Source organism: Dermacentor albipictus, chromosome 7, assembly GCF_038994185.2.
Source record: "Dermacentor albipictus isolate Rhodes 1998 colony chromosome 7, USDA_Dalb.pri_finalv2, whole genome shotgun sequence".
Lineage (NCBI taxonomy): Eukaryota > Metazoa > Arthropoda > Arachnida > Ixodida > Ixodidae > Dermacentor > Dermacentor albipictus.
In genome coordinates, this window is record NC_091827.1 from 48,424,998 (window position 1) to 48,446,825 (window position 21,828).

General features: G+C 44.3%; 1 protein-coding gene across 1 annotated transcript in view; it reads right to left on the reverse strand.

Annotated features, from left to right (window-relative positions):
- The window catches only part of Srp54k (signal recognition particle 54k), a 31,096-nt gene that overhangs the window by 5,395 nt on the left and 3,873 nt on the right, over nucleotides 1–21,828 (reverse strand). Inside the window, exons 4-12 of the mRNA XM_070522214.1 lie at nucleotides 18,490–18,594; nucleotides 16,101–16,225; nucleotides 13,052–13,202; nucleotides 12,462–12,521; nucleotides 10,854–10,942; nucleotides 10,155–10,255; nucleotides 6,813–6,973; nucleotides 5,712–5,820; nucleotides 4,662–4,832 (exon numbers count right to left, since the gene is read on the reverse strand). Of these exons, the coding sequence (XP_070378315.1) occupies nucleotides 4,662–4,832; nucleotides 5,712–5,820; nucleotides 6,813–6,973; nucleotides 10,155–10,255; nucleotides 10,854–10,942; nucleotides 12,462–12,521; nucleotides 13,052–13,202; nucleotides 16,101–16,225; nucleotides 18,490–18,594 (1,072 nt within the window). The remainder of the gene's footprint in view (nucleotides 1–4,661; nucleotides 4,833–5,711; nucleotides 5,821–6,812; nucleotides 6,974–10,154; nucleotides 10,256–10,853; nucleotides 10,943–12,461; nucleotides 12,522–13,051; nucleotides 13,203–16,100; nucleotides 16,226–18,489; nucleotides 18,595–21,828) is intronic.

Consider the following 21,828-nt stretch of genomic DNA (forward strand, 5'->3'; position numbering starts at 1 on the left):
CAATGAATATTTCCATTTCGTGTACGCAACGATTCTCATGTCTACCCTGCTTTTGATAATGATTCAGGTTTTTCTATTTCCAACATTTCAGTTAATGTTAATGGCTTTCTTAATTTGATTTTAAATTTAGACACAAAATGTGTAGTGGCTCCGGCGGTATTCCGAATTCGTTTTTACTTCGCTATTCACAAGGGCCATCGTGCTATCTTGAAATTATATTCAATAAGTCTCTAGATACAGGAATCGTTCCTTCATAATGGAAACTTGGAAGAGTAATACCCTTGTATAAAACAGGCAAAAAGACGTAACGAATTACAGACCAATATTTTTTAGGTTCCCGATCGTGCAAAATGCTGGAACATGTTATTTACAAACACATAATAGATTTTCTTGAGTTGAACAACATTCTAACTAATGTTTAGCATGGCTTTAGATGTGGTTTGAGTACTATCACGCAGTTAACCTACTTCACCTATGACATTGCTTATCAATTGGATCTCAGTACTAAACAGATAGATGCTATCTTCATTGATTTTTCTAAAGCTTTCAATTCATTACTTCATTCTCCCTCTTGCAAAAATTAAATGCGATACTAGAAAATTCCCGTCTGGTCCAGTGGATTGCTAGTTTCCTTTCTAACCGGTTTCAATACGTCGACTTTAGTTCTGCACGGTCACCCATACCTGAAGTAGGCTCCGCGGTTTCTCAAGGATCCATCCTGGGTCACTTAGTGTTTTAATTTATGTCAATGGACCCTCAAAACAGGTTTCCTCCAGGATTCGTCTTTATGCTGACGATTGCGTCTTATACGACGTGATTGACGTGATTGATTGAGTTATAAGTGACTGAATGATTCCTTAGTCTCTTTCGGTGCTTAGTGTGAAACATGAAAAATGAACATTAATTTTTAAAAAAGGTTTTTTTTTGTCCTTCATAAAAAGAGCAGCACCTGTAATTGCGACATCTTCTTTGAATGGGTCACCTTTAACCAGAGTTCGACAATAAAAATACCTTGGCGTAACATTTACTCACAATCTCTCATGGACTACAGTCATTGACCAAACATGTTCAAAGGCCCTAAAACAACTTGGCTACCTACGCCATACTATGCAAAAGGCTCCGAAGGCAACTAAACTCTTAATGTATAAAACTCTTGTTTGCCCTGTTATTGATTATGCCGCAACAGTCTGGTCACCCCATAACCAAAACAACACAATCAAATTAGTAGCAGTTCAGAAAAAAGCCATCCATTTCATTTTTCACCGGTTTGACCGCTATTTTTCACCCTCGTCTGCCCTCCCTACACTAAAACTAACATTACTTTCAGTACGTCATGATGTGGAATCATTAAAGTTTTATGCGAAGCATATTACGAGGGCTCAACCCAGCTCCTCAGGCGCGGCGGTGACCATGAAATCACGTGACACCGTGACGTCACGACAGAGGAGAAGTGGCTTTGGCTCAACTCTTGCAAGACGGGCTGGGTGGGAATCGAACCAGGGTCTCCGGAGTGTGGGACGGAGACGCTACCACTGAGCCACGAGTACAACGCTTCAAAGCGGTACAAAAGCGGTGTTGTGTGTTGTGTTGTACAAAAGCGGTGTACAAATGCGGTGTTGCCTTAGAAACGCGCTGTTTCTAAGGCGTGCGTCTCTTGCTCAGGCGCACATTTCGTTGCCGCGCCGAACGCTGCTTTGCTCGACGCTCACTGCGTCCAATGCGGGACGCGTAGTCGCTGCCCTGTAGCCCATTGTCTTACACCCCTTGGCGGGTCGACGGGAACGCTGTCGCGTTCCACTCTTGAAGGCGAAGAAGTAATGCATGAGTTGTTTCTTCGTCTAGCCGAACCAAATATAGCCAAGCAACAGCAGTTCACCAGGCTAAACAGTGGTTCAACAACTAAAATAAAGGCTAGTATGCTTCGCATCCTGGGCTTAACCTTACCTAAGCCACAGCCATTTTTTTGCACAACATAATTAACAAGTCATATCATACTTCAAGCACAGCTTGCATATCATTCCTTAAGCCTTCTTGCACGCGTAACTTCCATGAGGTAAAACCTTAACCCTTTCTATGCCTGTACAAATACTTTCAAGTACAGCTTCTTTCCCCGTACAATAGAAGTATGGAATTCGTTACCTGGCTGCCTTCGTTCACTCCCGATAAGCGAATTCGAAAGTGCTCTCTATGAAAACCAGTATGTGTAACTACTTAAATTAGGCTTAGTTTATACTTGATGTGTATGCATATCCCTGTGTCATTGCTTTTTAAGAATCGATGAAAACGATTTGTAAGATGTTGTAAACGATTGTAATGATGTTGTAAGAGTCATTATTGATTTCACTTTATTTTTTGTTCACCACTGTTTTTACCCACTCCTGCAATAGCCCTCCTATGGGGCTGCAGTATGCAGACATAAAAATAAATAAATAAATAAGTAAATAAACCTCCAAAGAAAGGGTTTCAACCCCAGAATGTTTGCACGAGTGAATACCACTCGTTATGCGGTGACAAAGGCAGTAGCGCCGCTTTCTGGCATGGCATAATATAGTAAGTTTCTTGTACGTTATTTACACACATCCACCCCAACTCCCATGCAAGTTTACGCCCACTCTATTTTCAATGTAACAAAAATAAGTGAAAGGGCGTGTGCTTGAATCAATGCACCGATGCACGGGTGATGGTGACTAACCGACAGCACGCGAATGTTTGAAGCTGAATGTTTTGCAACGGTCCACATAGTAAGCGAGCGACTAGCAATACGTATTTGCTACAAGCTATTAAAATGCACAACATAAGGTACAACGCCTGTGCCCAACAAGTACAAATCTATTGCACCCGTGAGCGATCAGGCAGAAAATAAACAATCAGAGAGCGCCCGCCCAAGGAGCATTACTGAGTCAGAAACATGATAAGCCGCTGTTTAAAAATATTTGCTACAGTCGAACCCGACTATATCGAACCCATTTACATCAAATTATTCTGTATATCGAACAATTTCTGAACACAGTATAGTTACAATGAGTATATATAGCAAAAATTACGCTTACATCAAACAAAAATAGCAGCAACTCCCGATACAGTCGCCGACCGATTTTCCGGACTCCAAAAATTCGGACATGCCCGATTATTCGGTCAGCTTCGCGGCACCGCCATTCTCCCCATAGACCATAATGTATAACAACTGCCGAAAGTTCGGACACCTTGCAACCTCTCGTCTGATTTTTCGGACACTCCTTGAGCCAACTCGGTCGAGAGCACCATGCACCGACTCTGACCGGTGCATGGTTCCATACATCGTTCGACTTGCTGAACGCCATGTTTGTTTTGAACAGAGCTTCCTTGCTGCCCCACAAAGTGGCGCTACTGGAAATCCCCGCTCATCATCATCGTTTCTGCCTGGTTAGAGTGGCTCTGCAGCAGTTCCGGTTTCAGCTTAGTAAGCCATGTCAAGACAATCCAGCAGCTTATTTGTTTCTTCGCGCACGACGCTGCGAGCAGGCCACGTTTTTCATTTGTGCGCTGTGTCGAGGTTTCGGTGATCCAACGCGGTGTATGGAAACATCGCGTCAAGTGTCTAATGGCGCCAACAGTGCCCGCACAGACTTCACTGGGGAATGCCGGCTAGCGGGTGCCGGGAGGCCTAAGTCGCCTTCCGATGTGCGCCCCACCTGACGCGGAAAATGTTCTTCCGAGACCTGCGCAGTGGTTGCATTGCGGTTCCGGACACCATCTCATTTGACAGTTTCATAGGTGCTGACACTGCTGTATTGACATGCGCAGAACTCGACGACGGCAAGATCATTCGTCAGGTTTCTGCTGCACCGCCGGACGATGACTCAGAGTCGGAAGATTACTCACCATGTGCTACGCTGCCGTCGCATGTGGAGCGTGTACAAACAGTGACTGTGCTATCAGCCGCTAATAGTGACCGTACGACCCTCTCCGAGATTCAGGCTTATCTGATTGCGCGTAAACGGAACAGCGTGCAACGGCGCATTCACGCTTTCTTCCAAGCCTACTGCCAAGCCCGAATAAGTGCGTGGAAATAAAGGATTTCATTTTTTTTTCTTAATCTGCTTTTTCGGACACCTGTTTATTCGGACATTTTCGCAGTCCCCGTGAGGTCCGAATAAACGGTCGGCGACTGTATATCGAACAACAAGCAGCGTAAAAGTGCCCCCACAAGTTGGCTTTCCCTCGCGGTGGCAGGGAAACCCGACAGCGGGGCTTAGAGTTGTACGTAGTAGCTCTATGGTATGTGCTCACTGCCCGGCACGAAAAAAAAAAGGAACAATTTTTTTTGTGTGTTATCACAAGTTCCTCACCAAGAGCGACGGCTTTCGAGACGAAAGATAACTAGCCAAAAATGGATGTGATGTGCAGAAGTGGCAGCGGTGCAACTTTGGTTAATGTCTCACTCGAGCGCTGGCAAATCTAGAAAAGATGCTCTCCCCTTCATTCTCTGTATGCTTTAATAAGCCCTTATATTGAGTCTGCGCATAAGCACATTGGTGCAAAGAGGGAGAAGAGAAACGTTTCGCAGCACTCTGGGAAAGCTCGTGGTGTTCCCAAAGGCCAGAAAGTTTGAGAGCCGCTGCTTTAATAAGTAACACTCTAGGAAACTGCTTGGGCAAAAACCAGTAGCACGCATGGCTCACCCTTGAAGAGGCCCTTGATGCCACCCATCTTCTTCACCATGGCAGCAAACTTGGTGTACTGCGCGAGGAGCTCCTGCACCTCGCGGGTGGTGACACCGGCACCCCGGGCAACCCTTGTGACCCGACCCGTTTGCCGTGAGAACAGCTTGGCCCCTTCCCGGTGATCCAGCTCTGAGGACACAACAAAGAGAATAGCAAAAACAAAAATGCTTGCGCATGAAGCTCATAGAACACAAGCAAGGCTGGAACACATGAAAAGGCAAATTATTTCGTTTTGTTTTAGTTGTCCTATACACTTCTCGCTTGTTACAGTAGACCCTGATAATTAAACGAGAAAGGTTCATTACATCTGAAGTCTGTTCTGTCCAAAATTAGGGTCACAGTATGTTGCAAAATGGTGAAATCGTCCAGGTACTGCCATGCCAAGTGCATGATTACAGCACAGTCGCATTGTTTGTCACCTTTGAAGGAGTCACATGAATGCAGAGGTTGGGGAACAAGTAGTGTCAAGTTCTTGGCCTAAAAGTCTCTTATGAGCAGTGATGTGCGGGCATGCACATTATCATGATGGAGCATCCAGCTTTGTTCCTCCTAACCATTCGATCTTTCCCTTACGACTACTTCACGAAGATGTTTCAACACTTCCAGATAATATTCTTTACTGACAGTCTCTCCTTGTGGAAGAAATTCATGGTGAACAACGTCTTCAAAATAAAAAGGAAACCATGAGCAAGACCTTCATATTGGACAGAACTTGTTGCACCTTTGTGGGTCGCTGTGAAAATTGTCCCATCCCCTGTGGTGACTGACACTAGGGTCCCACGTCATAACGATAAACCGTTCTGAGTGATGTTGATTTTTTTCATCACTTCATCTGACTATAGCTTGTCTAAGAATCTCTTTGCTCACTTTCAGTCAGGTCTGCTTTTGCTTATCAATCTTACCCCCAATAAAGTGTGTGCGAGATCCGAATCAATACAGTAACTAATGGCCATTCATAAGGCCTCCAGGGCATGGGGAGGTTATTGAAAGAAGAGTCTCAGTCCATACCTTGGTCGTTCATGCTGTCCATGATGGTCATGAGCTTTTTTAGCCTTCCCATGGACTCCTGCTCATTGCCTTTTGTCATGAAGTCGCTGCTGAAGCCCGGAATCATGCCCTGCACAGATGTCACAAAAATACCGGCTCTCTGTAGACAGAAACTGGGAAAACCTATGGCCATCCTGTCCCAGTGATGGTTCCACAAAAGCAAGAAATCATGGTGGCAGCATTGCCTCAACGATGATAGGTGGTGTACAGAATACACTGCTCATATCGTTGCCCATTGACTCCTGGCATCTGCTGTCTCACCTGATGAGCTGGTATCAGCTTATCAGCTGCTGGGAGTCAGATCTTTGTAAGGTCTCAGATAAGCTGACACACGTCGGTATGGGTTGCCTCTTCTTTGACTGTCTGCCCCTTTGAACGCTAAATTCAGTTCAACAGAATGACATTTCAGACCACGTGCAGTGCATTTTACGCATCTGAGGATGCTTGTCGACATTACAGTACCCCGTAAGTGTGACCTTCGAGCTTGTGGCGCAATGCGCTTTGGCAGCAGCATATCCCTGCACTTTCCGAGGCCATTCAAAACTGATGCACATGCAAGTCCTTGTTCCAGTGTTATCAGGATGGACAGTGCTCAGAAAACACAATGCTTGAATATCACGTCCCAGCATCTATTACTACTGCAAGCAAGCTGCTACGTAACACAAAGTTGTTCCTACATTTGCCTTTTTTTTTTCATTCCTATGCCAATACCCCCTGGTTTTCATTATTTTTGAGGAACAATAGCATATGCTTAGGCGAGTTGGTTTACATGGCTGGAATGGAAACAGCGTAATAAAGAGACAGATAAGAAAAAGCTACACCACAGGAATGCAGCCTGCAAGAAAACAGCACTGGAGCGTCACTTTTTCATGGTGGTGTACTTTTTACACTGCCCCACCTCCCACACTTCAAGGTAACAAGTGCCAAAGGGCTGCAATGCAGATGATAACAGTGAGACAGCATCAAAACAAACACAAAACACGTTTACATCCCATCTCAAAAGGCCATTCACAGACACAAAGAGACTGGAGAATGCAACAACCCGAACAGTGAAGTGCTCACCATGATCTGGCTAAAGGGACCCATCTTCATGATGTTCTGGAACTGCTCATACATGTCGCGCAGCGTGAACTCGCCGTGCTTGAGCTTCTCAATGAGCTCCTCGTTGTCGTCGAGCTTCAGCTCGTTGACCTTGTCGATGAGGCCCTCAATGTCACCCATGCCTGCGTGGAAAGAAGAGAATCGTGGAACATCCATGACCCCTCCCCCCGCAACCCTGCCTCACATTCACAGGGCGACCCAGTTTTCTCATTTGTTCAGTACTGTTGAGTCAGGGTCATGACAGGTACTATTTGACTTCAGATGCTCACATTCTCAAGTTCTCAAACCGACTTGGTTAGTAATTCTTATGCAAATCAAATGTCCCAAAGCAACCCCCCTGCTACGAGAGATGCCACAGTTCATAATACTATGAACCACTTCAGTTTTTCTAACCCTACAATGCCCAGGCACGTGTTCAACGTCAAGGAATATTAGAAAAACTTGTGCGCATTTATTCCTGGCCAAGGAGAGTACATTTGTGCAAAAACGTAACAACAAAATGTTGTTTGAGTTACAGCTCAATTACAGTTTTGAGAAATTCGTTTGATGAACTATTCACAATTTAAAACTTGATACGGCACACCAAAAACGCTACTATAGGCTATGCGTTAAGTTTCCCATGCTTCAATAAAAACCTTGACGCATCAAACTCAGCATAGCATGCAGTATTTATTCGTATCAAAGCTGACAGATTTTTGGGAAACATGAGCGACGAAACACCAGGGTTGCCTTAGCTTCAAAGATTTTGTTAGGAGCCGCTGAAATGGAAAAATGACACTCCACTAGCAGCACCGCGTAACGACATCGTTGTAGCCGTCACAAGCAGCTGGACAGCCAATTGAAGCACAGGTAAAACGACGCTACTTTGACCGCTTTTAGTGCACGCTGACTGGTCAAGTTTGAATTATCTGGTGAAGGTAACTTTTAGGATCAAAATAATGAAGTTTTGGGCCCATATAAATGCACAGGTGGCGGCCAGGACTTTTGGTCAGGATCGATCTAACCAAGAAATCAAACTAGCAGAGTCGAATTAACAAAAGTCTATTGTAGATGTTGAAACCTAGCATAGCGTGTGGAGCAACTTGTCCTCACCTTCTGTATGTCTGTGTGTGGGACTGTATGCGAACTTTTGCTCTTTGTAGCCAACTCTGCTCTAGATTTTTACTTATCTTACCATATCTTTCTGGTTACTGTTAGGTTTATGTGAAAAAAGTAGTCATCGGAAGATATGGTGACTAAACATTATAAAAAAGAAAACTCAGGTGTTGCCGAATGAGGTCCTTGTGTGGCCCTACTTGATTTCATGTGTTTATGACATCAAAATCAGAAACTGACTTGATGCCGAATAAGTAGAAACCTGCAAACATTGCAAATACTTCATATAACAATGATAAAGTACAGTACAGTAAAACCTTGTTAAACCATAGTTGGCCAGAGCTCGGAAAAAGTATGTACTAAATGGCAGTACCGCTTAACCGAAATAGCGTGAGATCGCCCACTTACATGTCAAAAACAGAACTACGAGACAGTGCGATGAAAGGGCAGAAAACATGCAGTATTTATTCACTTCACGCAACAATAGTATGTTATTTTCGCTTGATGCCATGGCAGGTTAGCAGCGACAACGGCAGCCTCAAACTCGCTCATACTACGAGCCAGCTTTTCCGTCAGCCCTCTTCTCAGCAAACACCCACATGAGGCTGATGTAACACGCAGCATCTGCCACTGTTGGCCCTGAATCGCCCGAGCTGTTACTTTTCGTGTCGTCCTCATCACTGTCGTTAGGCAACACTTCGGCAATAACAGAGGCAATGATGGTGAAAAGTCGAACCTCGTAGCCAACGTATTTTCACGGTCGCAGCAGCATTGCCGGGCAACTTCTACTTTGCATTCCAAATGCCACACACCGTAGTTAATGGTAGATCCCTATTGTCTGCCAGCACTGACTTCTTCATGCCACGTTCGACAGCATGAATGATGTCCAACTTTTCTTCTATGCTAAGCACCCGTTTTTGTCGTAGCTTGCACGACACCACAACACGGGCCACAACTCTCCGACTCTGGCACAGTGCCGAAATGATGCTGATGTTGATGTGGTTTCACCCTTCCAAGCACCCTCTACGTTTGCGCTTGGAGGCCGTTCCAATCTCTGAGGCTCATTGTTCTGTCAGGCCGACATACGCCGTGATTTCTTGACACGTACGCTATAAGCTGGTACGGTTCATGTGGATACAATATGCATTATGTTCAATGGCTGCTGAGTCGTGGGTTTGACTTTACTACTTTTAAAATTAATCTACTGTTTAAACAGGTATGGTTTAACAAGGTTTTACTGTATAGATCTTATGTTGAAAGTTGGTGTACTCAATTCGGGCTCTTTCACAAGTTACTGTCACATAGTGATGGTGATGAATAGAACTGCCAAGTTAAAAATTCAACTCTTTATCGGGCGATCTTGCACACAGCAAAACAGGTTATACATGCAAAGTGCAATGATAGCAGCGAGCACAGTTGTCGGTTGTCTAAATTGTTTGATTTATGGGTAAAAATTTTCTTGTCAGCAATGAATTTAAAATGCACAGTTTTCTGCACAAGATAGGTTGTTTCCTTGTTCAAAGGTGCATAATGAGTTCACAATTTTCTTTTTGTAACCTAGATTTTGTAATAACTATCACCAATGTGCCTAATGTCAATGTAGCCAGACAATGCCAACATCTGTTCTTTATAAGGAATGACAGTTCAGTTAAGTTTATCTTAAATTGATGGCAAACCCCCGAGCATTGTCTACTAAGATCAAGCAGGAAAACCTCGTGAAATTGACAAACTATCCCTGAGTATGCTACATATATCACCAGCTCAATAGCTTGGTTCGGCTCAATGCTCCAATTTCGAGTCATTGTGTACATGGTAAAGCATGAAAACGTTGTAAGGTCAGCATATGCTCTTGAATGCCAAGACGGTTCTATACATCATACTGAACAAATGGGACATACTGAAAACAATGCCAAACATTACACACAATTTTACAAAAACTTGCACTTCCATGATGACATCAAATGTGAACATGTCTGAGACCGCACAAGACAAAAATACTGGTGTACAAATTTTGTTACAGTCGCCTTAGCATAAGGCTCCATGCAGAGATGTAAAACATGAAATTCAGGCAAGCAAAACTTCTTTTCCTTTTTACCTGGCAGGTAGAAGAAGGATTGATGAAGGTTCTGTACGATCCATAGCACACTGTTTTGCAGTAGCCAGAGGAAAGAGAGAACATGGGAACAAATCCTGCAATTTGCTGCTCACCCAAAAGTTTGCTGATGAAAGGCTTGACCTTGAAGGGCTCAAAGTCGTCTATGTGTTCCCCGGTACCTATGAAGATGATCGGACTATGCGTTGCTGCCACCCTGGAGAGCAATGATAAGTGTCACACAGTTTTAGTACATGGTGCATGCAAAACCCTTCTGCACATTACAAATTTTACACGCAAAATCCAATACACATCCGCAAATTACGCATGCACGCCACTACATATCCACCAACCGTGACCCTATTGGACTTAAAGACTCCCAAACAGCAGTCTTATTGCAGTTAGACTTCATTAGGCAATTTTCTTCCCTTCTATTGCATTAACTTGTGCCTTTGCTATTTGCAAACCTGTGCCCCTTACCACGGAGAGGTTGGCTTACCCGCAAAGCTTAGTTGTTTAGTGGCTGAGCTTACCTTGTGCACTAAATTCTGCCACGGCACGAGTCTGCTAAATACGTAGTATGTAAACAAATGGGGGCTGTATGATGAGTGAGAGTAAGATAATTGCATCTGCTCTCGCACGGTCCACGATATATTTCAAGATATTTGAAGTCGAATAGTAGTGCTAATCTATAGCTCTCTGGTTTGTATATGAACTGCACAGGTGGGCTGTATTTCCGGTACTATACTCGCAACAAACAGCCTTTTGCTCACAGCTTAGAAACAAAGCAAGGAGTATCGTTGAGGTTGACTCACGCGCTGAGAGCTCCTCCACCTTTCGCATGGCCGTCAAGCTTTGTGACAATGACCGCACCAACGTCCACTTTCTCCTTGAAGGCACGTGCCTGCAATGACACGAAGCATTGGCCGAAAGCTGCCAGCTTACCAACTCAAAGAAGGGGGAGAGAGAGAGAGAGAGAGCGTGTTACCTCAAATTTTTTTTCAGCCATGCAAACGATCCAACCTGAAGAGGCAGTATTTTCGGACTATCTCTTTAGGGAGTACTTTCACTTTTGCAAGGCGTTGCATTTGCTATAGCGCCAGACATGCTGGCGTTTACGAGTGGCAGCGCTCTTGGCAGAGAGGCCCGCAGGCTGTCCTAGCACACTGTGCCAGCAGTGCCTCCACCTGCAGACGCTGGCACCTCCAATGCCAGTGGCACGGAATCTCGCAAATGGAGGTACAGTATCCCCAAAAGTGATCATTCAAGATTATAGTCGAACTCTGATAAAACAAAGTTGTATTTGCAACGAAAAACACCGCGAATGTCCTTAATTAGAGGTTTGAAAGTTTGAGCATTAAAAACAGGTTCACAAATTCCCAGAGCATTCTTGGTGGGTAGTATCTTGTTAGTAAGCGCTTATAAATAAGTTGCAAGATGGTCGGGCCATAATAGTGCAGTTTGCGTGCTTGTGTGCTTGATCACGTTACCGTGCGTTAACTCCCTCCCCATCTCTCTCGCGCAGAAGGAATCGTCAGGTCTCGTATTTCTCCGAGAGTGCTGCAAGCTGCCGCTTGCCCTGCTGCCTCAGCAAGTGGCTTACCAATGCGACAAATGGTACAGCGGTGTTTCTTGCTTACAGCGTACCGGCACGTGAGATGGCCGAAGACTTCGTTAAATAGAAACCGTGTCACCACGAAATTACTTCGTTAAATCGCGAAAGGAAACGCACAGTTTTTGATGCAGCTAAGATCAGAAAATGAAAATAGTTTGTTACATCGCGAATTTCATTGCATTGAGGTTTGCTGTACTGAGGATCGACTTATTGCCCCAGAAGCCCAAGCTGGTGAGCTAAGTAAGGGGCATTAGAAGGAGGCAATGTTTTCGGAAGTACGGAGGTGATCGAAATTACCATCGTACGTTCTGCTTGGCATTATGGTCACGTGCGCCAATGCGGCATGACCAAGAGTCGCGTAGTTTCTCCACAAATAAAATAGTGAAGATTAGCATGCACACTCCTGATCGCTGCCCTTAAGCAAACAATTTCTACTGGCTGTTGTAGTACAGTTAAACCTTGATATTGCCGCCTGCAACTAAATAAGCAAAAACATCAATTTGCTTCATAGCCACGTCTCCCCCTTTTTTAATGCCAAGAGGAGCACTACAACACAAGAGTGTTCAGAATGCAATGAACACACTGTCTTAATATGTCTCTACTAGTGCCCTTGTTTGTCCAATGAGCATGACTCTTCTAAGGTCACCGCTGACGATTCACCATGAAGCCACTTTCTGGTCTCCCTGGTTAAATTTTTGCTTTCATGCTTTGCTTTTTTTTTTTGCTCATTTGACTGCTGTCACAGCACGAAGACGCATGAACCTAGTTGAGCAACAACGAAAAAAATACAGCTCAGTTGAGGGCTCACCTGCGCTTCACAGGCTTGACCAATCGATGCGTCCATCACGAAGATGATGTTGTCTGGTTTCTACGAGAACAGAGAAAGGTACAGCAATTTTTTCAATGACAGGCAGACACAGAACTGTTGCATACACAGTCATGAAGGCTTGCAGCCTTTGGCTACGCACACCCTACTTATCAGAGAAACCACAAGCACAGCAAGTGAAAGGTCTGTCATATTATAACACATACATTGCTATACTCTTCAACAATGACCATCATTTTTCACTGGATTATCACTGTTATCAAGCTTTCACTCAGTGCCAGACATGCCTAGAGTACCTGAAACTTCTAGAATGTTGTTCAAGATTCAAAATTCAAAACTAAATTCAAAAACTTAATCAAAATTTTGGGAGAGTTGGCACGTTTGTATGCAACACTATTTTGCAGGTGGGGAAGCTTCTACGTTGTCGACTTGTCCCCGACCGTGCTATAAACCCTCACGTTGATGGGAAGACCCCGGTGGTCAAGGGTAAGCATGCCAGGCCCAAAATGAAATCAACGTGAAAGAAAGGCACAAGCGAACAGGCTGGAATGACAGACAGGAAGAACACTCACGGTGACGTTGGACACTTGCAACATCTCCTCGAATAGCGACTCTTCCTGCTTGTGCCTGCCACTTGTGTCAACAACAATGATTTCGAAACCCTCGTTCTTGAACTTCTCCACGCCTTCCTGAGCTATAACCACTGGATCGACCTCTGTGTAACTGCAAGGACAGAACAAAATGCACGTCACAAATTTTGTGGGACTTACTCTGCAGTGAAAAGCATGACACGTGGACCTTTGGAAAACAAGCAATGTTTCTCTCCTTTTTGTTTTTACAGTGAAGGTACTGCTCTTGTGAACATCAATTTGTCATACAGATCCTGAATGGCCCAACAATTCGTTCAGACGGTGATGTAGTACGCTGTGTGGTTGCTATCTGTCAAAGAGGAGTTATGCCATGTCCTGTGGCAAATATGCGCAGACGAGGATGAATTGTGGGCATAGACGAACACAAGCGATGCTGTAACTAGCATATACTCTTCCATAAGGAACACCTTGTTTTCTTAGATTTTGAACCAAATTTCATGGGTGCTGACCAGACAAGAAAAACAATTTGTATTTACACGAATCTAACTCACACCTTTTTTTCTGGGAAAATGGGTCTGAAAATTTCCTGCGCATTATAATTGGATACGAAACCGAAACTGCGATCACAGTGTTGGCAACAGCCTACCGTTAGAGCTGTCAGACGCAGCGCAATTGCCATCACAAGGTGGCAACAGAGCATGGTTTTGTGAAGGTTGCTTTGGGTCCATTTTGTGCTTGGCGGTGAATCACATTGGGAGATGCTATAACTTTTGCAAGTGAGCGACTCGGCACTGGATGCGTCAGCGTACACACTCGCACTGTGCTAAGCTCATTATCTGTGTGCAGTTCCAGGAATGCTCTTAGGAAATGCAGAGGCCCGTACTATGTCATGAAAATTATTGTAGTATCGCTAAATGTTATCACTCTAACAGATAACACACATGTGTGCTTGGTATCCATGTAGAATGAAGCGCAAATGGCGACGTGCTGCTTTCATTGTGAAAGCTCATTTAAAAGAAAAAGGAAGTTCATCTTCTGCGAAGGTCATTTTGCATGTCTTGTTTCTTCTGACCACAAACATGAGGGAAATGCTGTATTTTAGAGCGCAGCTCTTTGGCGTCCGTTCCTGGGTTTCGCGTCGTCGTCGTCGTCGGCGTTGTCGGCGTTGTCGTCGGCCTCGTAACCAGCTCGCCGACGAATCTGCTGCTCCGCCGCCGCGCATGCGCGCTGTCGGCTCTCCGGGCGAGGGAGGATGATGGAAGGGAGGAGGAGAGACTGTGGAGGAGGGCTGGCTACACAAATGGCTCTTTGGCGTCCGTTCCTGGGTTTCGCGTCGTCGTCGGCGTCGTCGTCGGCGTTGTCGTCGGCCTCGTAACCAGCTCGCCGACGAATCTGCTCCGCCGCCGCGCATGCGCGCTGTCGGCTCTCCGGGCGAGGGAGGATGATGGAAGGGAGGAGGAGAGACTGTGGAGGAGGGCTGGCTACACAAATGGCTCTTTGGCGTCCGTTCCTGGGTTTCGCGTCGTCGTCGGCGTTATCGTCGGCCTCGTAACCAGCTCCGCCCCCCTTTCATCCCCCCAGCGCTAGCAGCGACCGACTGATACCGCTTTCGTGAGTCCGCTACCGCACTCACGAAAGACGTCGTGCACTTCCTGCAACTCGCATTAACCGTCCATCGATCCACACCGATGTTAGTAGTGGGGGACTCTAATGTTGACATAAAGACAAACAGCAATTTCCTAACACTTATGCGGGAGAACATCCCGTTCCTCTCGCTCGTAACGCGTCCCACGGCTGTGACAACCTCGCGAGGCACTTGTATAGATCTCGTCTTTGAGAATCAAGCATTGGTGTACCAAGTCGAACATATATCAGTCTATTTCTCCGACCACAAAGCTTCCTTCATGACTGTCAAGAACTGTTAGTGGAGTCTTTGTTAAAGGAATACGTGAAAAAAAAAAAAAAATTCTCTGATAGCGCATACATGTGTTGCTCGATTTCTTTGCCTCAATCTATCGAAAAGGTGAAACAGCTTATTTGCTGCGCTCAAATTTCGCATTAGGAAGTAACGTAATCGTCGGTAATTTTTTTTCTTTCATAAATCAGATGCATTTTACATTCAAGTGTACTTTTATTTTCGTACTTTAAACCAGCGAACACTGTGTGCATGTTAGATTTAGGGGCACATTAGAATCGTGTAAATAGGGCAAATAAATGAGTGTCTGCTTTAAATAACAGATGTGCTTGCCAAATTCGCGACAACCTTACGAAGCCTTTTTTTTTTAGCTTCCTTTGCCACCTCATTCGTCATCACTGGCATGCGACCTTGAGCAGTAGCAGTTAAGAGTCCAGTTAACTGTAGGCATGCTGTTAAAGTTTGAAGATGTCCTCGGACATTATGGCGTTATACGTATGACTCCATGATGGAAAAAGCTACCGCGGTCACATGAAGACAGAACCAACAGTTTTCGCCAACGGCGTCCATGCAAGTTTTAGGAGGCATGAATATGACAAACATGTCATTGCACAAATGTATTTACTTCTTTATTTATTCAGATACCTCACAGGTGCCTAATAGAACATTTAGTGAGTGGGGTCATTATACCGGGCAGTTGAAGAACAAGGAGCATATGTTGACAAGCTTGCAGTATCAGTAGTTAGCTGCAGCATTATTAGGAAAGACGAAATGTAAGAAACATACGCTAACTATGCAGAATTAATTTTTGATTTGAACAAAGAATGCTGAGAATAGCTTATAAGGGTTCATTGCAATTCTGTAATGCAACCAAAAAGCTACATTATTCAAACAAGAATCAGTGTGCCACCACACAATGGCTCTTCGGAATTATTTTAATGCAAATAAGTCAAACACAGCTACGAAAACAGTATATGTAGTTTCTAATTGATGGGAGTCTCGATCGCGCATGTCGACAACATTATTTGAAAGACTACTTCAATTCGTTATAGCATGAACTACACGCAAAAGCATACAGTGCGTACGTCTGCGGCATAAACAAACGCGGTTGCTCACCTGCCGTAAAAGGGTATCCTCGCCTTGGTTGCATTCTGTTTCAACTGGTCGAAGGCACCGGCCCGGAAGGTGTCGGCACAGACCAAGCACGTCTTCCAGCCTTTCTTCAAGTAATAGTAGGCCAGCTGCAGACAAAAGAGACCCAAGTACCTTGGCTTACTTCCCACAAAAAGAAAAAATAAACAAACAAAAATAAAAATATTAAATTGAAGGGTTTAATGTGGCGAAACCATGATACGATTACGAGGCCCACCATAGTGGGGCCTCCAGATTAGCTTTGACCACTTGGGAGTTTCTTTAACGTGCACCTGAATTTCAGTAAACAAGCATTTTTGCATTTCGCACCCATAATAATGCGACTACCTTGGCTGGGATTGACCCCGCAACCTCGAGCAGTGCAGTGCAACACCATAGCGACTAAGCTGGATGCACTGTTAGAGGCGAGTAGGCTACAGAACAATGAAGACACGAAGGAAGACGTCGTGCTGGTTGCGTGTCAGAAACATGGAACAATGTTCGTGCCACTGAAAATGCACTAACTGGAAGCAAGTAACGAGGTGCATCTTAAGGGACGCTAAAAGAGAAGTGCTAAACTCAATTTCAATTAATCAAGTATTTTTTTTAAACTCTTTTCTAGTAAACTTGTAAGTGGTTGATACTAGAACAGAAAATGAAGGCCAAACTTCTGTTCCTTGGAATTCCATGCCAAAATCCCATCGATGGTGCGTATGTCAGTATGAGGTCACGAATTTCAAAGTACTCCTTTTCTTGTATTTCAGCTATTGTGTCGCAGCAAAAGCTTTCAAACGTTGCCAAGCTGAGTCTATGGCTACTTTAGAATGCAACATAATCCATCTTTACCAGTCAAAACGTTACTAAGGCACAGGCAGATGCCGTCCAATATCCATGACGTCAAAGTGAACTGGTACGGAAACTCTAAGGCAGTGTCGCCATCAAGCCTTGTCTACAATAAGAGTAGTTTTTCTGGGTATTGAAGAACGGTGATTTACTAATACAGTTAGTGTCCCTTTATTAGAGTAAGGCCACAGACAAGACTCGTAGACTCCTATAGCAAGTACAATGGTGATAACATAAAGCGCTGACTACAGATGCACATTTTGCATGAATGCCTGCAGAATAATCTTGCCTGCATCAATGGATGCTTGTTTGACATTGTGATAATATGGTACGAGGAAGTAGGAAGCATAAACATATGAAGGCAGTGCACATGCGGTGGCGAAGAGGGCACTGACTCTTTGCAAGTACCCGCGAGAGAGCCATCATCATCATCGACACCGATTTCAGAGCGTTGACAGTGGCACCTCGAAAAGCGTGGCGCGAAAGAGTGTGGCCCGTGATGTGAGCAGCGCGCAAGGTTCGGCGTTCAAGGGAAAAGAGCTTCTTCGATGGGCGTCTGGCTCATAGGAGCTATCGCTGCCTGCGTCACTACGATACACCCGAATCAACGCTGTCACCCGCTGAAAGGCTACCTCGCCCAGTTCTTTCACTGGGCAAGTGGTCCAGGAGAGTTGGCGGTCCTGAACCTGGGTGAACGAGCATTCGGGTGAGCGGCCACAGGGCTATCCCGCCAGCTGTGGACGTGAACCGGTGGCTGCTGCTGTGGGCTCCCGAGAGCAAACCCCACTGGAGGGAAACTGGGCACACGGAGGCTCCGGTACACCGACTGTAGCCCCGCGAGGCGGTCCGACCCTGCTGGCCGACATCGTTTTCACGACGTCTCCGACACGTGCTTCCGCCTGAACTGTAGGCCGATCACATTTGACCAATACATATAGTACATATATAGCTGCATGTCGTCTAGAAGGTATTTTGGGGAACTGTCGTGTGTGTGTTCGCCGTTTTCTATGTGTTATGTGCGTCAATATAAGTCTGATGTGTGTTTGTGCATCTGCGTGCTGCTTCTGCTTCCTTCTGGAGTGATCCTGCACCCAATAACATCACAGACGTTTCCCATCAGTTACTTTTTCTCATACAGAGGATGAAGGAACGAAGAAATGATGTTATGTTGAGTTATAATTAAGCATTCTCTTTACCAGTGGTCGGTACTATACGATGTAATGGAGAAAATCCAGTTGCATAACAATTTGCCCATTAGGCGAGGTTTTGTTTTAATAAAGTGGACTACATAGTGTGCAGGCATCCTTGCATACATGTAGGTCTTCACCACAAATTAACATAATGGCTGCTAGTCGTGCTCATGTGTGGTGTGCTGCTGTTCCATTCATAAGTGCCATTTCGGTCTTCACCCAAGAATGCAAGCCTTCAATTAAGTTCTCAGTTCTCTTCATGTGTACCGACACAGCCTCTAAGTGAAATGAAATGTGCTGCAGCGCACGTGAGTGGAATTAATGAGGTGACAAGTACAAACCTTTGTGCACGTCGTGGTCTTGCCACTGCCTTGGAGGCCGACGAACATGATGACGTTGTTCTTGCCTTTCGTCGGCTGCCATGCCTTGACGCTGGGGTCCACCAACTGCCAACAAGAAACGACCACGCTTAAACAATGCTTGTGAGAAAATGCTCGCATCACATTGATAAAAATTTGGAGGACACTTTAGCTTCGCCTTTAAGAGTGGAACGCAGTAGCATTCAAAGATCTCTGACTGCTTTTCATGCTTCCCAGTAACTGCAGCGTATGTAACTGGGAAATGCTCACAGGGATGCTATACATAAAGGTGGGCTTTTGGTAGAAACGCGGCCTCTTGTGTAGGCTGCGATGCGGCAGAGATGAGCGCCATCTGGAAGTGTTTCAAGGAAATTGGCGCGCCGCTCCGTGGACTCCGAGATAATCGCGTGCCGGTGTGCACAAATGGCGGACGCTGTGGCCGGTCTATGGATGGTAGAAATGCAGGAAAGGGGTTCGTTTGAGTTTTTGTGTAACAGAATTATGTTTTCTCATGTATTCAAATTACACTCCAACGCTATCATGTTTGTAGGTTGTGTGTAAGTCATACGTCATGATGTTTTAAGATATTTTAGCTTGAGAAATACAATTAGTTCTGTAATTTTCTTGTGCCACATGGAGGGCGTGGGTATGGGTGGTTTGAAAATCTTTTTGCCGAGATGACGTCTGATGCTGGACACCGCAGGGGACGCCGAATTTTTTTTGCGATGCGGGGCTCTTAATGCTGTCACATTAAAAGGTGTCCCACATGCCTGTCACTATCAAGAATGGACAGTGGAATATATTCCATTAAATGTATTTTATTTACCGCTCTCTTAGTATCATTTGCCATGCTACCAGGCCGAACTCTGACATTACAAGTGACGTGCTGGCGTCTGAGCCAATTATGAAGGGCAAAATAAATTTTAAAAATGAAATGCATAGTTACGAAATACAACCCCTGAAGTTTTCATCTGCCGACATCAAGACAGTGTTCGTAAGATAGCGAGAAAGTCGCTCAATTTAACCTTAACGACAACTTTGCCTTATTAGAGTTCTTGTCACTATTTTAGTCACTTATGTAGTGACATAAATCGCCAGCAAGTTGCTCGGGTAATCTTCGTCACAGGAGTTTGGCTACACGCAATGTGTCAGCCCTGTTTTATCCTAAAAATTCCGCATATGCACCTTTATTTTTCACTACTTCTAAAGACATACAGAAGATGTTATTAGTGAGCCATCTGGGTGCATCAAAGCTGCTTTTCTAGGCAATGCATAATTGTGAGATATGATGCCATTTTAGAAAAGCAGGGGTTATTTTTCCTTTCTACATCTTGACTGTTGACTCACCACTGCACCACTTAGCTTAAAAGTATAGTTTAAAAAATAACGAAAAAGATGCCTGGAACAACTAGAACATAGTACAACATTTCAAACAAGTCGTCATCATCATTATAATAATAATAATGTTTATTGCATCACCATACTGCATAGACGACCCTGAGGAGAAGTAGTGAAGGCTGTCACAAAAGAGCTGCTTTTCACTAAACATGGAGTGTTTTGGGCTGCGACTTAGCGACTTTGTCCGTAAAAAGTTACCAACACTGCTGCAAGAGGCCATTCAATTTGTTTCATGAGGAAATTTCAGCAAGCAGCACAGGTGAAGGACTATCTCAACACCATCTGCACTTCGGTTGCAGAGAAATGAAGCCCAAAACCAACAGCCTGGCTTTAAAATTCAGTCAAATGTTACGAGACCGAACTGCAGCCGGTGGTTATTCAAGCCTTAGCGTCTTATCTCGCCCTACTTATACTATAGTAGACACTGCTTGCACTAAATATGGCAAGATTAATTAATTTAAGTTTAATTAATTAGCTCTTTAATTCATTACTTTGAGGCAAACGCACTGCAAACGCAGGATAGATGCCTATCAGACCTAGAGGTCTTGTCCAATCAGTAAGAAAGTGGAGACTAGTCTCGGTGTTAAAACAGTGGTCCCCGAAACAAAAAAACATATGCTGTGAAATACACAAGTGTTACATGTACCTATGTTTTGGGGATATTAAGGGAAAATTAGTCGAGTGCTAATGCCTTTCTATGTTTGTAATTTTGGCATGCAAGTCTTGGAATTTATAATATATTAGCACTAACAGGGTACCGGTTCTGCATTGCCAGCATGTTCCCCAAAAGTGATTATAGTATAGACAACGAGTGTAACTTTTGTTGTTTATATAACCACATTCTGCGAATATGTGCACTATGTAATGACCGCCTCTTAAAGCAATTGAGCCCCAGAGGTGGAATGGCACTATTTGCTGCAGTTTATCCTTTAAAAGTCTAGAGAAAAAAAAGATAATCAGTGGTAGTGCCTGCACCTCGGCTACATAAATGATCAGCCTTGCTCATTTTAGACACAGGCAGAGTTAAATTTGTCAAAAGATGCCATGAAGAGGTGCCGCAGGTACAATAAAGAAGTAGTGGAACAGACATCAGCTCCAGCTTGAGAAAAATCAGTTATGTCACGAACTCTGAGGTTTCACGTGCCAAAACCACAATTTGGTTATGAAGCTCCGTTACATCTTAAGAGGAAGGTTTAGCTCAGGGCTGACTCCTATTTTCATAGTACAGGTAAAATGCACTCATGGCACAACCTCAGGACGATCTGACTGACGTGTGCTGCACTTGAGCAAGAAAGTTAAACTCCATCAACTCTAGGAAGCAGAATGTTGGTTTAGTACTTCCAAGCTTTTTACGAAAATTGCCTAAAATCTGCAAGTTTAAAAAACTGACCTGCACAAAGTTTACAAATCTGCACCATCGCATTTCTGCCACTGCATCTGTTAGAGCATCTAAAGCGGAAACATTTGATATATTAATTTACAGCTCAAGTGAAATCGTTACAATGTTTGCGAGGCTTTTGCAGAAGTTCCACTTACAAATTAGTGGTACGTTTTAGAGCCGTGCATAATACATCAATTTTGTCCAGTTTAGATGTCTCAATTGGTGTAGTTTACAGAATTTCAATACTATTTTTATTGCTGAGTTACAGCTGACAACTTGGTACTGGAGGTTCTTTTTTCTTTTTCCATTTGCAATATTAAAAAAAAAATTTTTGCAAAAAAATATGGGTGATCTGGACAGAACATCAGCTTGCTGCAGTCACTAGATTCAAATTCTTTTCCTCTAAACACGACAAACCTCATCAAAGTCGGTACAGCACGTGTCAGGCAAATAATTTATCCATTCTCACATATTTGCTCCTCATAGCACAATGTAGACACAGGCTAAGTGAAATTGAGGAAGCCATTTTTAGTGCAAATAAG